Source organism: Felis catus, chromosome X, assembly GCF_018350175.1.
Source record: "Felis catus isolate Fca126 chromosome X, F.catus_Fca126_mat1.0, whole genome shotgun sequence".
Taxonomy (NCBI): Eukaryota; Metazoa; Chordata; class Mammalia; order Carnivora; family Felidae; genus Felis; species Felis catus.
Window position 1 is genome coordinate 109,809,977 of NC_058386.1, and position 20,442 is coordinate 109,830,418.

Consider the following 20,442-nt stretch of genomic DNA (forward strand, 5'->3'; position numbering starts at 1 on the left):
AGATACTTATTTTCTTATTAACATCTCGAAGAATTCAGAGGCAGTGGTAGTGGGGCCAGTCCCCTCGATGTCCCCCAGATAGAGAGGGCCCCCCCCAAATCCCTCAGGGCTTGTCATCATCTGGCGTAACACTTCTGAGTCCCTAGATCTAAACCAGCTGCTCACAGGCGTTTTGCTCCCCAATTTTTGTGCCACGCGGCATTCACCTGGTGATTGTTTGCCATTGTCTGCTGTACTGGGGAGGAAAGTTTATCATGTTCTCTTCCCCGTTTGGCCCTCTATAAATACACCCAGTTTGCGTGGGCCTGAATTGAACGCTTTGGCAAGAAACCAACTTTCTCAGGAAGAAAGAGATCAGTTGCATTACAACACAACTTGCAAATTCCTTTCCAAACTTCTGGTGTTTTTGCTTTGAAAAAAAAAAAGTGCTGCTGTTCATCATCACTAGCCAAAAGCATTTATAGATTATGGATTTTTTTTTAATCTAGAAGGGAGCATATAACAGGCATGGTGCTGTTTATTTGATGTTTCAAAACACCCAGGAGTACCAGCACTCAGCAAGGACTCGATAAATGCTACTTGGCCTTCATCACTGTCTTTCTCCAGGTCATTTTTTTGTTTGTTTACTATTTTGCATTAAAGACAGAATTACTAAGGGCAGAGAGAGAAAAAAAAATGAACCTATAAGGGAAATTCTGAAATTAAGTGGATGATGAGAGTGGGTGGCTAGGAAGAAAGGGGGTGAGGAGCTGTAGGGAAGAGGTCCCTCGCTCTCAGAGAGTGGGAGGCAAGTAAGTCGGGGACTTAAAAAGGGAGGCAACAAGTATTTTCGCGGTAGACACAGAAGTTACACAAATGGATCAACAAAAGCAAAATGGAAGTCCTGTCGGAGACCACAGTGCTCTTATAAGAAGACGAAGACATAAGCCAAGGGCAGTAAGTGTCTCACTGATTTTTCTAGTCTCCATGCCTGATGGGGGGAGTCAATGGTGAAGTCAGATAGGCCTACACTAGGGGAGTGGCACAGAGGGGGCAAAGGATCTCAGACAAGTAATGTCACAAAGAATGAGCGCTTGGTGACTGGCTACGGGAAAGGGAGTTCAGGGCTAGTGAGGTCAGCAGAGTGGTGACAACTTAGAGTGAGTGGTACATGGTGGGTGCAAAGGAATATACTGGAAGTAGACAAGATCACAGACTCCTCTGTCCTTCCTCATAGAGACTATTTCCTGGGGGAAGGCACGAGAAATCTGTGTAAATAGGGTAGGTGGTGCTAACGATCCTAGTCACTTTATTCACTTTTATAACTCGCAAATCAGACAGTTTCCCAACATCTAGCTACCTAACGCTGAGGCATGAGTCACCGCGGGGCTTCAGGACCCAGGAAGGCTGGAGTCTAGAAATAAAATAGGCACATGGATTACTGTTTTATCTCAGCTCTTCAAACTTCAACAAGCTAAGCTTAGACGGATAAAATAGATTTTTCCATCCCCAATTAATTTCATATTTTATGGGACAGAACAGGCGTAGTAGGAGAGAGTAGGCCATAGCCTGGGGCCTCCATCAGCAAGAATTCCACCTGCTGCCTAACGGAACGAGCACTCGTGGGGAAAACGTTGGTACCATTCCACCATGTTTCTCAAGAAAGCGAAGGAAGAGAGGGGATCTTCAGCGTTTCCACCACCAAAAAGAAACGGTAATTACGTGATACGATGGAGGCGTTAGCTAATGCTACGGGGGTATCAGATTGCAACGGAGAAGCGTACCCAAGCAAAACGCGGTACACCTTCAACTTTCACAATGTTATATATCACCTGTATCTCAATGAGGCTGGAAAAAATTAATCAAATTTTTTAATTGTTTCTTTAATGTTTCTTTATTTTTGAGAGAGCCAGAGAGACAGAGTGTGAGCAGCGGACGGGCGGAGGGAGAGGAAGACACAGAATCTGAAGCAGGCTCCAGGCTCTGGGCTGTCAGCCCGATTCAGGGCTCGAACTCATGAACCGTGAGATCATGACCTGGGCCAAAGTCAGACGCTCAACTGACTGAGCCATCCGGGCGCCCCTAAGTAAAATATTTTTTTAAGTCAAGGCAGGAGTATCTTAGATGACTCTTGTCACACTTGGAATATTCTGCATATGCTTTGAAGACAAAACTCCAACGTAACTTCTTATGATTGTTTTGACGGCGGCAAGAACCCCCCTACTCTCTTGCTTTTTCTCTATACACACGCATACGTTGCCTCATCAATTCGTGTGCAAAATACATTTACCTTATCACAACATCCTCAAAGTCTCAACACATTTCAGCATCAACTCTCAGTCCAAAAATCTCATTACGTCTCATTAGGCCAAACGTCCTAAATCTCATCATCCAAACCAAGTACTGCTGAGACGCTGAGTATCCATTCTGGGCCCAACCTTCCCTCCGCCCGTGTTGTGGTGCACCCACGAAACTAGGAAACGAGTTATCTGCTTCCAAACCCCAACGGTGGCACAGGCACAGGATCACGGTTGGAGGGAGAATGTCTCCCCAAACTGGAGGAAAACAGCCAAGTCACAAACTGGAACGGAATCCTTCACAGATTCACGCGATGGCTCCTAGTCGCTTGGTACGTGCCAGGCACTGTTCTCGAAGAAGAGATAGTGACGAGCTGGGCGGACGAGACCCCACCCTTGGGGAAGTGCTGTAAACAGGCTTCTGCGGTGCCCGAACAGGACACCTTATCTGCCTTCTCAGCATCTGCTCTGGCCAGCAAGGCCACGGGAGTGTTGCGGTGGGGAGAGAAAGCAGTGTCGGGGGCCCGCCAGCCGGTCTCGGGGAAAGGTCGGGTCAGCTCATTGTCAGCACATGCTTGAGCAACATTACCAAGCAGGGTCCTATATAGAAAGTATATAAAGTTCTTGGAGACCATTCTGGGGAAACAGCACCAACTCTAAGTGGTTGCCATAATTAGAAAAACACAGGAGTTGATAACAAATGGGAAAATGTGTTTTAAGAAGGTTGGAGAAGGCGAACAGTCAGTGCTTCCCTCGGGTTCCCTCACTCCTCTTTGTGAGGCTGTCACGAAACACAGTAGTCTCTCCAGCACATCTAAGCACCCACAGTGGCAGCTGAAGAAAAACACTATAATCTCTCTCAATCTTTCTCACAGTTTTGGTAATTTTTGAGGCTTCAGTGAACGGATGGCTGGCACTCAACATTCAACAGCCAAGGAGCCACTTTTAATTGGAATCCTGACTAAAAAAAGCGTGTAACAAATTGATTAAAAAGTAATAGTTAACACATTCATCGGGGAATCTAAATACTTCATTGTGAGAACTTCTACTTGAGGTTCAATGAGGGACAGATCTCTGGAGGTACCAGAATTTTCTTTGAATTTTCTACTGTGGGGCCCAGATACGGTACTGCTCTGCTTTGGGAAGGTCACGCCATGCTACCTGCTTGTCTAAGACCCAACCCACTGCAAGCTACGGCCCTTCCTATGTCCTAGCTAATGACCGACAGATGAGTGGCCTGACTTCAGGGACAGAGCAGCTCTTATCCCCTAACCTATTCCACCAGACACTGGAAAGGAACGTTAATGAATGTTAATAACAAGCTTTACTTCTTTGCTTTGCAAATGCTATGGCTTAAATGGACGCCTTGCCCCCCATTTTTCATCTCCAAACCTCCCTTCACGTTCCTGGCAGAGTTAACATCATGAAACACCGATGTGACCACGCCGCTTTCCTCCTCCAAGCCCTTCACCGACTCTCCACTGCTGACAGAGTAAAGTTCAGACTTCCCATCAGGCCGAGGCTACTGACATATTTTCATGTCTTTGTGCCATTGTTCGCTCCACATTCCTCTGCCAGGAAGATCCTTTCTTCCAACCGCTATCCGTCAAAATTCTCCTCGTCTTTCAAAGCCTGGCTTAAAGGCTACCTATTTTTGAAGTCTTGTCTAATTCCCTCGGTGGGAATTAATCCTTCCCTTCTCAGGGCTTGCATAGTACTTGGTTTCTATTTCTCTTAGGACACTTACTCTAGGCTTTGGATTCTAGTTATGTAGGACGTTTTCCTCATCCTCCTTAAAAGCAAGGATTGGACTGAAGTTGGCCGTATCACCGCTTGGCACACAGAGCCGCTCAATATTGAAGAAATGAATACAAATGGTAACGATATATGCGCAGGTGACGACAAATGTGTATGGGGAGATTTTCTCTGTCTTTATCCACAGAGCCCACCAAACTCAGCACTATATGCAACGTGGACATTCAATAAATAACTGCTAAATAAACAAATGGTGAGGAGATTTTATATATGGCATATACTATATAAACTACATATCATATATATGCATTATATTTTACTTTTTTTTTCCCAATGAGTTTCAATTTGGAAAGGAATCACAGAAGTAGTCACGGTTTAGGGGCACCTGTCTGGCTCAGTCGGTCGACTTAGAGTCTTGGAGTCGTGAGTTCGGGCCCCACGTTGAGTATACAGATTACTTAAATAAATACAACTTTAAAGTAAAAACCAGTCATGGTTTAAGCGACTTCCAGGAACGACAGGCAAGAACAAAAGCCATGCAACCCAGTGGAAGCTCAGAGTTGAGCTGCACTGCAGCATCTTACGACGAAACCGGTGGCTTTAACAGTCATTTGTCCGGTGGGTTAACAGATTGTATTTACTGATCAACCAAGTTTGGCTTGTGACAGCTCAGGGCCTGGCATTCCCTAAAGAAGAAATCAGCAATATGGAAATGGCTCCCCACAGGGATACTCTACTTGGGTCTGGCAAACAGAGGCAACAGCGCCACTGGGTTCTGATCTGGAGATCCTTCCAACCGCCTTCGAGAATCCATATGCAGCCTTAACGAACTGCCTCTGGCTTGGCTTCATCTTTTGTATTAGCTCATTAATGAGTCTGGATTCCTTCCCCATTTTCCATGGTATCCCAGGCAGGGACAAAGGCTCAGGCAGCAGGGGGCGGCTCTCCTTTTGCCCAGACGACAAGTGGTTGCTGGTCCCAGCCTGTGGCTAACAAATTCCAAAGTTCTTTGATGGTGGAGCCCATGGAATGGGTCCTGTCTGCCTTAGGCTCTGCAGTGCAAAATAGAGCTCCGGGAATTGGGGCCTAGGCAGTGTTCCTGGCATCTGTGACATCACCCCAACAGCTGAGAGTGATGGCGTCTGAGAAAGCTCAGTAGCCCCGAGCCCTGTGAATTCTTTCTGTTCTGTCGGCATGTGAAATACACACACGCTCACGAACATAGTATATGCCGCTCAAAATCATTCTAAATACCTCCTGGGAGGCATCTGCCAATAAGGATATCATGTCAGCCGGGTTTTAAATATAGGAACCTCTCACCATCTTCAACCAGAGGGCAAAATGCAAAAGGAATGCAGATTAACTTGCCCTGACTTTATAGCTCTGAAGTATCTTCACTCCATACCATCCTTCCATGAAAGGTCCTGGTGAGGCTAAAGATAAAATGGGACTTGGGGATCATGTGGTAAGATCTCAGAGCTGTACTCTAAGGGCAGACTGCCTATTTATAGATCCCCCACTTTAGGGCAGAGTTCAAACTTGGGAAAATCTGAAGAAAAAAATTTTAAAACATTTATCATCTTAATTTTCCATTCAGTTACTTTGAGCCAAACTAAACTTTAAATAGTTCAAAAATCTGTCGAAGGTTGGCTAGATATATTTTTCCAAGAATCTTTAGGATTTGGATTATTATATTTAGAATTTGAAATCATTTAAGTAACAATCTAAACTAGAAAAGTTGCAGTCTTTCCATTCCAGAAATTGATAAACTGAGGCAAAGAGAATCAAGCCACTCAAAAGGTCACTCCCTTTATGGACTTTCCTTTATGCTGACTCTTCATACCATTATAATATGAAGAAAAAGAGTAGCTACAATGTATTGAGTGTTACTACAGGCATTATCTCTAACACTTGTACTAATGCTGCAACGCTGCAAGACAGATCGTAGTATACCCATTTCACAGATGAGGAAAGTTGAGTACCGGGAGGTTAAACAATTTGGCCTAAATCTAGGCAGCCACAAAGTGACGTACCTGCAGTTGGAACATAAATCTGTGTTCGGTTCTAAGGTCTTTGTACTTTCCCCAAACTAGATTACACCGTGCCGTGGCTCCCAAATTTTTTTTTTTTACAATGACTCTAAATCACACACCAGTAAGACTTAACAACTAAAGCAGATAGTATTGGTTTAACCAAAACTCATGTGGAACGGTAAACATTACCATCCCAAAACAGTCCTTTTGAACCTGTAAAAAAAAGTTTTTTATTTTTATTTCTTTTTGAGAGAGAGAGAGAGAACAGCAGAGGAGCAGAGAGAGAGGGAGACACAGAATCCGAAGCAGGCTCCAGGATCTGAGCTGTCAGCACAGAGCCCGACACAGGGCTTGAACCCATGAACTGTGAGATCACGACCTGAGCCAAAGTCAGATGCCTAACTGACTGAGCCACCCATGCACCCCAGTCCTTTTGAACCTTTAAACAGGATAAAGAATATTTCACGGGCCACTCACTTCCATGCCCCGCCCCTCCCACCCCAACATACACATACACGTATGTCCCCCTTTACCCCACCAATCATGGCCCCGACACCAAAAGAGCTGCTAAGTGATCACTATATTTGAGAGATATATTCTTGTGGGTCAGTGAAGGTTTCATTGTTCCTTATGGCTGTTTCCATCATAATTGAAAAAAACAAACATGTTTACTAAGCTGGGTTTCCCCCATTGCGCTCACATAGTCATGTTTGTGAATCTACATGTAACAATCTGTTTGCATTTATCCCTGTAACTCCTCACTTTGCTGGTTTTCTCTCCCATTCCAGCCCACTGAGATATTTTTAGATCCTGATTGTGTTATCTATGTATTCGCTAACCCCACCTAGCTTCATTCCGTCACTAAAATATTAAAATTATGCCTTCCCTGTCTTAAGTCACTGGTAAAAAACTTTAGGCAGTAAGGGTCAAGTACAAAGCAAACAACTAAAAGCCTCTCTCCAGGCTGACACTGATATGTTAAGAAAATATTCTTCAGACATGATAGTTAATCAGCTATACATTTACCGAACTATACGATCACTCAGCCAACATTACTTGCCGCTTGTTTAAAAAGGATCACAGGAATCTCTGTCAAACACCTTGCTGAAATGTGGGTACGCCATGTCTCTGCCATTCCCCGATGTAGTAAAATCAGACGCACGCACACACACATCAGGGGAAATGGCTTGATTTGTTCTGAGTGAGCCCGCGGTGGCTTTTAGGAATCATCACAGTGGCTTCTAAAAGCTCATGCTCTCCAAGAATCTTGTCTAGAATTTCGCTAAGATGTGATACCAGGCTCCCTGATTTGTGGTTTTCACAATTCAATTTCTACCCCTTATTAAAGGAAAGGGTAAAAAACCAGGTCTCTCTCCAGTCTTTTGGCTCTTCTCCTATTTGTCGTGATGGTTAAAAATTTGCTAACGGTGATACCATGATAATAACCAGAAGACTCTTCAGTGCCCTGGGATATAACTGATGCGAACTTGGGCCTCAGTATTTATGACAGACCACAAGAGTAACTCTCTTAGCTTTGTTTGCTCTTGTCAACTGCTTGCCCATGATACAGAATAGATATCACTCTGAAAAGTGATGCCTTCGTCGAATATGGCCTATGAAGAAAATAATATCCAAGTCAACTAATTAAACAAATAAGAACATGCTTAAACCCTATTGGGAAACTATCCGATTTATTGCAGCGCATATTAATAAAAATGTAATTTTCACTTTGACATTAGTTAGAAATCTGCTGGAAACATTCCACTTAACAGTTGCTATGCAAAATCACTACGGTTGCTATCTAAGGCAAGCATACAGCTAGGGATACAGACTTGACCCCATTATTATTATTTTACATTTCACTAAGTACTAACACCGAGCCCACACAGGATATGGAAACATCCCTGGTCACGTGTCAAATAAGTTTACAGTACAGGGTTAGGTCTCAAATAACCACGGGGGCACACAGGACTGAGGCCACACATTTGGTTGAGCCAACGAACAAAAGGCTGCCACCCAGGGGCAAAAGTGTCTGCCCTGTGTAGTTTCACTCCCATCAGCAGAATCCTAATGGCACGTGCAAGGAAAACAGAGATGTGTCGGTCTTCAGATTCTAAGGAGATACTTTTGGCTCACGAGTACAAGGATGTGGGCCTTCCAACAGGAGCATCGCTGCCAGCAGGAATAATGTCTCCACCTAGTCATTCACACTCTCCCGTTTGGTCCCCATTTTAACCAACAGTTCATTTCAGAAGTGGCTGATGGGGACCGGAAGGCATTCTGTGACTGTCTTACATGTAGTAGTACGTTTGTTGCACGAATGCTCTAATGAAAAAAAAAAAGGCTCATATGGGATAAAACCTTTCATGTGAGCTTCAAGGGCACATCTTATTGTGTTAGCAGTTGGAACCCTTTGTTTGAGTGAAATCTTACTCAGAAGACGGATATGTAAAGCAGATTTTAAAAATGTAGCCGCGCTGGTTAAAATAGGAATGGGGACTCAGAACACCCCCCCACAGCTTGTCTCCCACATCTCTACTCCCTATGGAACACAATCTGAATACACTGCCTGAACAACCGAGCTAACTGGCACAGAAGCCCACTGACTAACATGATGCTAATTTTGCCATTCTGGAAGGAGGGAGAAGGCACTAAGATACATGAGTACAGTGCACCCAGGAAGCTTGGAGGAGTTGAGATCCAGAGCATGAGAGTCCCAGAACGACCAGCCCTGGATGTAGACAGGAGCCCGAGGCCGACTCTGGGGGTGGGTATGAGGCCGCGGACAACAAGTCTCGCTGACTCTGCCTGCTTTGGGTTCAGTGACCCCAGCAGACACCCCCACTCCAACCGTGGTGTGCGTGCAACGGGTACGTGGGCTGAGTGAGGCGACGGGCACCAAGATGTACTTGTTGTGACCAGGCACTAGGTACTATCCGTAATAGGCGGTGAATAATTAGCAAGGTCATGCCTCATGCTCTTCTGCTTTTGGTTCCAAAGATGAAACTGCTGAAGAATGGGTTTCTGCCACGCTCAGGAGTACTGCGTAAGGAAGTGTGCTTGCGTGCCTGCAAGAATGTTCTGTGTTACACAGGAGCCTTTGGAAGCCAGAGCAATGGCACTGCAACATATTGACGTGTTCATTTCCCAGCCTCAGCTTTGCCATTTCCTGGCAGTATGACTTGGGACAAGTCATTTCTCTCTCTTGGCTTTAATTTCTTCATCTGTAAAATCAGAGGGCTGGACCCTATGACCCAAAGGCCCCTGCTAACTACAACCCTGCACTTGTGTAAACTTGTCCTTTAGCACAGAAGCTGGTTTAATATTGAATGTGAGGAGTGCCTTAAATTGAATCTAAATTAGGAAATCAATTGAGCGGCAAAGGTTGAGTTCTTTGAATAAGTTGACCAATAAAATATTATATGTATTGTCTACACATGATACGATGTTGGGTGCTATACGAAAAGAGAGAACTAGATGCATGGTCTCAGATTTAAGGTGCTGACAGCCCAGAGGCAAGATGCATATTCATAAATACATCTAGGTAAAAAATTATCTCTGAATTCCTTGAATAGTCTTTGAATGTGCACTTACTGATACACTGCTTAGAGTGAAGGCTTATGGGGGGGGGGGGTAGAGAACAACCGTTTGCTCGTAAAAATTGTGTTGCATTTGGCCAGCAGGTAAATGTGAATAGCACATGAGACCTTGCGGATTTCAGAGATATTTTGGAAATCTGTCTCTAACTTTGTAAATCTGGTCACCTTTGTAGTTTGATAGAATTATCTCGTCATATGTAGTAGAGCTTGTCTTTCCATAGCTGACATGTCCAATACTTCTAACTAAAACAAAACACTCACAAGAGAGTGCAATATACTGCAATGGAAAAAGATAATGTCTTTCCCTTCATTGCTAAGTCCAGATTACCACAACACTGCTACCCATAAGGTTTTGGCTCACCACCCCTGACTCATCTTCCATTTTTGAGTAATTTCATTTAATATGCAAGGACCAAAATACATGACCTAATTTAAGTACCTTTAATCCTGTGGATTCTAAATATAGCCAAGAGTTCATTTTCAAAAAACTTACTACGAAATACTTGGGAATTCTTCTTGGTGCAGGGTTATTAAACTGTACATGGTAATTAAGATATTAAAAACACATGCTCCCCAAAGCCACCAGACATTGTAATTATTTTTCAGGCTATTAAGCAAAATGACAGAAGATTTTTTAATGATAAATGTGTTTTGGAATGCATCAGCTAATTCCCTTTTATTTCATGAAATGATGTTTAGCTCCACAGAGTCTAGGTCTGGTGTTTAAAGACCAACTCACATTGTCCTTTTGTAACTCAGAAGTCATTCATTGGCTCTTGTTAAAATGCCATTGTAGACACTCTGTCTTTCACACACACACACATTCTGACTCCATATGGAAATGGCCATTACTAAAGTTCTGCCACGCTAAGTGTGACAGACACTGGGACACAATTCCGTTTGGAAAGGCCTTTTATTTAAATCTGACTCTCAAAAGGGCTCTCCTTTTATTTTGAAATTTTAGATCAATGTTGGCTTTTCTAGCAACCATGGGACGAGGCCAGCGTTTTATGACGCTCGCTGGTTTTACTGTGGGAAGACTATGAAAAAAGTTGCTCCGTGTTTTCTACCATGCCTGAGATTCATGTAAAGATTCTGTTTTTAAATCTCATGCTGAGGAATGTCCTGGGTAGTTCTCTGACACTTAACAACTTTACTCTTTAACTTATTAAAAGTTTTAACTTGCTATTTCAAAAGTTAGTGTCTTTTCATGACACAGTGGTCCGGCAGGCACCTTAAAAACACTTTTCAGGGGCTTGCCAAGGGGGATGGAAATGGAGAAATTCTACTGTCTGTCTGATTCACTTTTTACATTTTTTTTCACCGTTTCACATCATTTTATAAATTAGAGACAGCTAATAGAAAGTTTGTCTGCTGTGTATAACTCAAAGCCACATCACAAAGTGTCTCTGTTTCCACACCATCTAGCATGGTGGTTGGTTTTCAAAGAATCTTCCTCTTTAAAAAATTTTTTAATGTTTATTTATTTATTTTGAAAGAGAGAAAGAGGGCCTCAGCAAACGGGGGGAGGGGCAGAGAGAGAGAGAGAGAGAGAGAGAGAGAGAAAAGAGAGAGAGAGAGAGAGAGGAGAGAGAATCCCAAGCAGGCTCCATGCTGCCAGCACAGAGCCTGATGTGGGGCTCGATCTCACGAACCGTGAGCTCGTGACTTGAGCAGAAACCAGGAGTCGGATGCTTAACGGACCGAACCGCCCAGGCGCCCCTTGCAGAATCTTCCTAATTGAAGTTTGGTAAACGATACGCTCATCCTTTCTTTGCTGGTGATTTCAGAGCTTCAACCGTGGAAATTACTGTATTAGGGACTCGGAAATTGTCAGACAAATTAAAGAGTTTCAGTTACTTGCACTCCTGCACATCTTCTTTGTCTAGACTCGTTAACCAGAGCAAGGTGTGCTGTGGCCTTAAAGAAGTATAAGGAAAGGCCGCACAGACTGAAATCAGTGGCCCTGGATTGTAGGTCTAGGCCTACCACTCACTACACGTAGGTCACTTAGCCCTGCCGGGGCCCCCAGTTTCTTCATCTGGTAAATGTAGGCAATAAGGCCTGCTCCTCAGAGCCATCGTGAAGATCAGTGTATCTAATGTACGTGAAAGGGCTTTACAGACTGAACTGTGGAGTGCAATTCCATGGCGGAACTGATATCCTTCGCATGGGGTCACGTGGCTAACGTGATCCGAAGACAGGTCGCCTATCTGGCCCCGGAGGAGGGAAACCTTAGGGGTGATGAATGCAAACGTGTTTTCATAGTTTGATGCTTTCATAGCCTAACGGGAACAAGGCAGTAGGACGGAAGAATTGGGTGGGGGGAAGGGCAAGTTGAAGTTCCATCTGCCCAGGCTGGAGGACTGGTGGGAAGAGAACAATCTCTGAAAAGATGAGAGGTTACAAAGTAGAAAGGGGTGACCTGGGAACAGGGTGTTTTAAAAAGAGTGGCAGGGCAGAGAATAAAGTCACAAGACTTGTTCACAAGAGGGTGCTGGGTTAAAGGCTGACCTTGAGCTACAAATCACGGAATCACACGGCTGGAAGGAATCTTAAGAGGCCACCTCGTCCACTCCCCCACCATTCAGCAGGACATTTCAGCCATCCCGAACAGATGAGACTTTATCCAGCTCTGAATGAAAAGCTCAGACACCAAATGGGCAGGTATTGACTGCTCTGGCTTCGACTGTTTACAACAGGCAGGAAACAATTTCTGGAATTTCATTTGAACCTGAACCGAAACTGGCGGCAAACAATAAACAGCTAGATTCTCCTCGGGAACAGTAACTGACAGCAGTTTAGGGGCTGCTAAATTCGCACTAACTACAGAGCTACTCTTAAAGAGAGAGAAAACGTCCCCAACGAGGCTAGGTTAGAGGGCAAATGGCCCACAATATCGTCGGGGTGAGAAGGTATTGTGATGGTTCTTGGTGTTTGGGGGATCTTCTCTCCACGCAAGAGCCTTGGAGCAGAACATTAACAAAAATAAAACTTGTTGTTGTTGTTGTTGTTGTTTGAAAGTAATACGGCCTAGCAAATTTCAGAACTGACGCCGAGGCCTTAAAAGCGTCCAGTTCCTCTGCTAACACACGACAATAAATCCTCACACAAATTGGAAACCGAAAAGGAAATAAAAAGGTCCTCATTTCCAATCGTGGGAACGTTACACATGAACTCTGGCTTAGAAGGAGGAGGGGAGGACATTCCACACCTGCAGGCCTTCCCAGGAAAGGGGCCCAGGCCTGACCCTGAACCCATCCCCTCAAGGTCACACCACGGGACTGTCAATCTGGAAATAATGTTACTTTATTCCCTTAGTGAGTATATTATTTCCAGTGCTATCAACAGCAAGTATAACCTGAAAGGAGGCAGCTGAGAATTTCCATGTGAGAAAGTGAAGAGTTATTTCGGGAAGTGCTCATAAATGGCCGAGCTGCAGTCCATCTGGATGGACACACATGGGCGTACCTACCTAGATAGACAGAAGTAAGTAGCCCTGCATCTACAGATGCGTCTTTTGGAGCATCCTACTGGAGTTTCATAGACACGGCACCCAGCGAGGGGCCTAGGAAAACAACATTGTACTCCGGGACTCGCCACTCACTTACATGTGAACCTGGGCAAGTTAACTTGATTCTATCCCCCACCCCCCACCCCCGCTCCCCGCTTCCAATCACTAAAACTTTAGGTCACTTTAGTGAGGCATTCAGTGAATCCAGATGTTTGGCAGTGTATGGGAAGCAACATCTGGATGATTGATCGCATTTTCAACTGAACTCACCGGACGTTTTGGCAGCATGCCCACACAGCCTTCACTGGCTTGCTGCCTCAGTTTCCCTAGCCACAAAAAGGGACAAAGATTATCTGTCATTTACCCGGCAGGGTCAGTAAGGACGAGGCAATGTCCAAAGGTCACAATGAGTTCTTGAAAAGAATGATTCTGTGACGGTACTATATCTTATACTGTTCCAGGTTGAATACTTTTCCCAATGTAACCAGTTAGACGTTTAGAACAAGAAATCACTTTGAAAAATGCCTAAATGCTATACAGATTTGACACATCATCATCATCTTCTTCGCCGTCATTACTGCCATCCTAACATTCTTCCTCGACTTTCCTAAAATGTCTCACTTTCGGATTGAATCACAGCCAAAATACAAATGTTATCGAAGGTCTGAAAACAAATGTGTTTTGCCATGTAAAGCAAGACGGATGAGCAGAAGAACTCAGTGTGGGTGTTTGGAGCCCAACCAATTTTAACAGCTCTACTTAAACAGGTAAAACTGGTCTATCAATGAGAATTAATTGGTTGCTCAATGGTATTTGTAAGGGAACCAAAAACGTTCACATACGCATTTACTGCAGAGGTGGGAGAAAGAAACTGTAAAGGTGACTTTTCGACTCTCACGATATACACCTCCCTACCTATGAAGTGGTTTCAGCTCTTGTGGCTGGAAGTCAGAGGAAAGGCACAGAAGGAAACAGTACGGAGGAGGAAGAGACACATCAAAGGGATCGACAACCACACAAATTGGAGGAGCAGATTAGACGGGCAAAAAGTACTGGCATACCGCTCCCCTTCAAACTCAAGTCCTGCCTGCAGAGGAAATCCTGAATTATAATAGTCTTAACTGCCACGTATTATCTGTCATGCACATGCAATTATATACATTTGTGCATATATGAAAAATATATAGAATATATAAAATACGTTACACGTGTCATTTAGTCAAGTTTTCTACAACGGGGGGGGGGACAGATAAAATTTCGAATCCTCACGATAACCTTCTAAGAGAGGTTTCGATATCTTTCTATAGTACGGATGAGAAGACTAAAGCTCGGGTCGAATGACTTGCCCCCGGTTATACACCTAGTAAGATCCACAGCCAAATTCAGATCCATCTGGATCCAAAGCCCATGCTCTTCCCACTACCCCACACGGTCTCCCATAGGATTAATATCAAACGTGCAAAGTCTTTGCCGAAAGGCTGTAAGTATTTTTAGTGACCATTGGATCACATAGGAGCCCATGTCTGACACAGCATTCCCTTTAACCACGGTGGAGGTCCATGCTCGGGCCCTTGATCTTTCCTGGGACTGCTGCTCCCTCTCTTGTCTCTATGCACTCATTGTTTATGGCAGCTCTTGGCACTTGCCCCCTGTGCGTTCCTTCTTCCCCTAGCCTGGCCCACCTCAGGCCTACGCAAACCAGCCAGAACCGACGCACAAAAACCCTCTTCTGGCTCCTCATCACAGGCTGCCTCTTACCTTTAAGCACTTTCTGTGCTTGGGCTTCCCCACCAAGGAAGCTGTGAATACAGAGGACTAGACTTCTTGTGAATCCCAAAGCCCCTGGCACTTGGCTGAGCACATAGCAGGTGTCCCTTAAGGTTCGTTGACCGAAGAGATCTACTGATAGTATTCTTTTAGGATTAGGGGCACAGTGACGGCGCCTGAGAGTTTGGCGTCACCAGTGTTGGGACCTCACCAGTTGAGTGGAGCCACCCAGATACAGCTGGTCAGAGATCATTTGGAAATCATTCAGAGGACAAATACTGCTATTGTCCCCAGGTGAAGCACATCATGCCCTCGATGTCCAGCCGGAAGTGGTCTACATTGTGCTCCGACCCCCTCAGAGATGCGTTTGGAAAGAATCCTACTATCTTTCACCAGGCTTCGTAGAACGTAGCGAGGTTGTGATGTCACAGAAAGAAGGATCTTTTAGGCCAATACTGTCATTGTCACATGCTTAGCAGCGCTGACGACTATTTATTAAGTGCTCACTGGGTACAGGGCACATTATTGGGCACTGGAGGAGTCCCACCCAAGTGTGTTGTAAATATTTTCACAAAGCCATTTGCAGTGAAATATACCACTGTTAGAAAGCCCTTCCTAACATTTTCTAAGAACCACAAAAATGTCATTGCTAACCTTCGTATTAAAAAACAAAACCATGCCAATGTCTTCATACAGAAACCTCTGTTCTTGCATAGGATTTTAGTCGCATTAAAGTTCTTCCTAAGCTACAAATAGAAGTCAGTGGGTGCCAGGGCCCTCCCACCCATGGATCACGGAGCAGGAACACTGTCACTCTGGTAAACGGTGGCACTTTGGGTGGCATTTTTTTTTATTGTGGCCACAAAGCAATCACAAGCAGATGGTACAACTAACTTCTATTTGTGTCTTAGTTACTAAACGCCTTATGAGAGGAAAAACTCTGTGTACAGGTCAAGGGAATCTGTGGGTGTCTCTGTGCATGGCAGTGAGTCAGAAGTTGGCAAGGGTGCAGTGAAGCTGGTCTTCTAGTATCTTCCTAGTGGCGGTGAAAGCTGATATGTCCCCATCGGAAAGCAATTTGGAAACATGTACTACAATGCTCACATCCTTTAACCTGGAAATTCCAATATTTTAAGAAAATGATCTAAGATAGGAAGAAAGCACCAGGCGTGAAGAGGTAGCTTTATTTATGACGGTAAAAAATTTGAAGCAATCTCAATGTCCAGCAAAAGCAAGCTAATTAAATATGATGAATACTTAAAGAAATCTTAAGCAGCCACAAAAAATGATTAATATGAAGATTTGTCACAACAAGAAAAAGTGCTTCCAATATAGTGCTAATTTTAAGAACTATAAATCACTTGTGCAGCTCCGATTATGTAAAAAGTCTGTGTGACTGTGGTTTTCTGAACAAATATTAGAAAAGAACAGGTAAAAATGAAAACAGGATAGAGTAGTGGGATTGTGAGAAATATTTTCCCCTCCATTTTCCGAGTTTTCTCTAATATTACAAAATTACCTTCATAATTTAAAAGTGGAGCGAAGGGGCGCCTGGCTGGCTCAGTCAGAAGAGCGTGCGACTCTTGGTCTCAGGGTCATGGGTTCAAGCCCCACACTGGGCACAGAGCTTACCAAAACTAAACAGGTAAACTTAATAAAATAAAATAAAACAAAATAAAAACGGGGTGAAAAACAAGGGTCAGAAGTCCTTGTTAACAGAAAGAATCTTTGACGAAAATGCAGCAACACAGTCCCGCCCTCATTTTTTCCCATTTCCATTTTTGTCCAATGTATCACTTACCTGGTTAATGTGCTTCAGTTTGTCAATGATTTGACTGACCACTGGCTCGGGGCCCTTCATTTTCAGCTCGTGGAGGTTGAACTGATTTTTCATGCCATTCCTCGCTGCCTTCTGGCTATATCTGGAAAGGGGAAAGTAGAGAAAAGCTTTGTCACAGGAGAGTCCCGAGCCAAATAAAAGCTAACTATACGTGGCACCAGTGGTCCAGCTGACCACAAGCTCTGTTCAGCCTTTTAAACCATGGGATGACCCCATGGTGCAAAAGTAAACCGCTCAAGATACAGTCTATTTGCAATGGAGAACATTCACTCAGCAGCCAACAAACATTGATTCAACATTCTTTTTTTTGCTAGGAGGTGGGGATACAACAATGACCAACACAAAGTCTCCGCCCTTATTGTATTCTGGATCTAGGGTGGTGTCCAGAAGAGCAAGGGCCAAAGGCAGCTCAGAGAGATGAGAGCCACGTTAAGGGAGGTCCTGGGCCTCGGTTAGGGGGCACGCGGAAGGGACCTTAACTCTGAGTGTGCTTTCCATTTAGTGGAAAAAGAAAGGCGCTTGCCTGTTCTTTACCTCTTCGGTCTCCTCCACTTCCTCCTCTCACCATTTCCTGCGGGCTTTGGACCCCGGGTTTCTTTTCAGGAGGCATTCCCAAGTAATGCGCAACATAAATTCGCCCCTCACCTTCTACCACCCCCCCCCCCCGCCCAATTATAACAGAATAGTCAGGGTGAGGGCAAATTCATGTTTCTTTTATTCACATTTCATTTTATTAAATTTTTTTAATGTTGATTTATTTTTGAGAGAGGAAGAGAGACAAAGCGCGCGAGTGGGGAAGGGGCAGAGAGAGAGACACAGAATCCGAAGCAGGCTCCGGGCTCCAGGCTCCAGGCTCTGTGCTGTCAGCACAGAGCCCGATGTGGGGCTCGAACTCATGAACCATGAGATCATGACCTGAGCCGAAGTTGGACACTTAACCAACTGAGCCACCCATGTGCCCCTTAATCCCATTTTATTGTATGCTGGGTTTTTTTAATGTTTATTTATTTTTGAGAGAGACAGCACAAGCAGGGGAGGGGCAGAGAGAGAGGGAGACACAGAATCCAAAGCGGGCTCCAGGCTCCAGGCTCTGTGCTGTCAGTACAGAGCCCGACACGGGGCTCGAACTCACAAACTGTGAGATCATGACCTGAGCCGAAGTTGGACACTTAACCGACTAAGCCACCCAGGTGCCCCTTCATCACATTTTAAATTACAAAAATAATAATGTTCATCGTAAACGATTCAAACAGTACAGGAATAAATAAAGCATAAAGTAAAAGTTCCCCAGCATCCTATCCTTCCAGAGAGAAGCATGGCTAACAGTTTCATATGTATTCTTCTAGGGGTTTCTACACACTTTTAGTAATACATAATTTTAACCCAAATCGGAAGCATACTAGTCATGCTGAGTCGCAGCTTTTTATCACTTAATGTATATCGTGGACATAGTTCCATGTCACGACACACACGTCTTGTTGTCATTCTTCTGTGTGGCTATGTCATAATTTATTTATCCAACCCCTGATGAACAAATGAGTCACTTCTAATAATGTGCTAATATAAACAACAATGCAAAGAAGATCCCTGTATACCAACCAGTCTTTGCACATTTGCATGAATACCTATAAAGGATAATTTCCTAGACTTTAATCACCTCCTGTTTCTAATCCCAAATTACAACATGCAATAAGTAATATTACCGTATTACTGTATAGCACTTTACAAGGCAGTTTCTTATCATCCAGCTGGCTTGAGTTTCTCAACCACACCGCGAGGTGGGTGGGGCAGACATCTTTATCATTTATTACCGAAAATTCCACAACTTCTGAAGACACTGATCTGGTTCTGTTAGGTGTTCCCTTCCATGATACAATGTATCTGCCAGTATGAAAGACATGCTTTGAAAAACATGTGTGGGGGCAGAGGAGGTCAGGACATCTAGTTCTGACTTTCATAATGAAAAGTTGCCCTCTGAAAAGGAAAATACTTTTTTTAAGTAACCTCTACGCCAAACGTGGGGCTCGAACTCACAACCCCAAGATCAAGAGTCGTGCGCTCTACCACCTGAGCCCGCCAGGAAAATATTCTGTGGTAAAGTTGAAGAGAACATTTGACTGCATTTCTTCTGAAATGATAGCCTAACCTATTCGGCTTATTTCACTTTGAACGTTAGCGAATAGACAAATCACTGGCCATCGAATACCAATTGCCTTTGGGGGCTATGCTAGAGAAACGCAAAGCAGCATTCTTTATTTATATATCTTGTGGCAATCAGCTTACTAGTCTCCTCTTTTACGTCCACATAATGCTGTTTAAATACCATCTCCCTCCTGATGATAGCAGCAACTTCACTGTCCCTTTCTTTGCACCTACTGACACCTGAAGCAGCGACCCTATTCACAGATAAAGAGGTAGGGCTATTATAAATCTTCGGAAATGAACTTCAGGAATGCATCCCCAGAGACATTTCTGTGGGTTTATTCATATCGAAGCTTGCCGGCCACTTTCATGCCTGCTCCTACAAAACAAAGGTCTTCCTGAAGTTTACGATCCTCATTGGAATAGCGTAAAGACATCTGCCAACGTAGCAATTTTGTCCTATACTTCCTCTTCCAAATCATCTATAAATATGAAATCAAATTAGTCCCGGAGCTGATCCCTTGTAGCCCCTCCAGTATTCTTTTCTGCCATTCAGAAAAGCGTCCCTTTCACTCTATTTTTGTTTGTTTGTTTCTTTGTTTCTTATCTCCAAGCCACGGATCAGGAGCCAGGACAAAACACTGCTCTCCAATCCCTTGGTGACTCAATTTCGTAAAAACAGCTTTGGGTTGAAAAGCTTGCCAAACTTTTTGAAAGTCGAAATAGCATCCACTGTTCCGCTCTATCCATGTGCTATTTAAATCCTCAGAGGACTTTAGTAAATTAAGCATGGTTTCTGGTTACAGAAGTGTTAGGAAGAGCTGGCCTGTGGCTTAGACCTAAAACTTGCCTTTATTTTACGTATTCTGCAAAGCAGTAACCAAAAGTACCGATCCGACGGATTCTCATAGCGGCTAAAATTTCGTGGGATTGTTTTAAACCTCGGGGTCCTTGTCCTCTCTCCCCTGTTCTCCTTAGTCAGACAAATTATGGAATGGAATCTTAAAAGCAATGAGTGTTGTAATGGAATATTATGCAGACGTTAAAAGAACATAGTCGATCTATAGGCGGGGACACGGAACCAAATCCAAGATACGCTGTCACAGATACAAGCAGTGGTCACGAACGTACAGTGTGATCCCATTTGGGGTAAAAATGGTCATGCGTATGCATCACTCGCCTATGCCTTATGCGTGTTCAAATACAGAACATTTTTCAGAAACGGTAATAGCAGTTACCTCTGGTGAGCAAGGGGCGATATTGGGGAACTGTGAATTTTTTCTTTTACGTTCTTCCGTATCTTTTACTTTTTAAATCTTTATAAAAATTTAATTTTTAATGATTGAAATTTTATCTAGTAATGTTCTTTTTTTATTAAAATTTCTTAATGTTTATTTATTTTTGAGAGAGAGAGAGAGAGAGAGAGAGAGAGAGACAGAGCAGGAGAGGGGGAGGAAACAGAGAGAGGGAGACACAGAATCCAAAGCAGACTCCAGGCTCTGGGCTGTCAGCATAG

At 43.9% G+C, this 20,442-nt stretch overlaps 1 protein-coding gene across 2 annotated transcripts in view; it reads right to left on the minus strand.

The window, feature by feature from the left end:
• GPC3 (glypican 3) overlaps positions 1-20,442 on the minus strand; it is a 421,980-nt gene that overhangs the window by 83,253 nt on the left and 318,285 nt on the right. For both annotated transcript variants that reach the window (XM_023249386.2, XM_023249385.2), the window contains exon 6: positions 16,746-16,866. In XM_023249386.2, the coding sequence (XP_023105154.1) occupies positions 16,746-16,866 (121 nt within the window). The remainder of the gene's footprint in view (positions 1-16,745; positions 16,867-20,442) is intronic.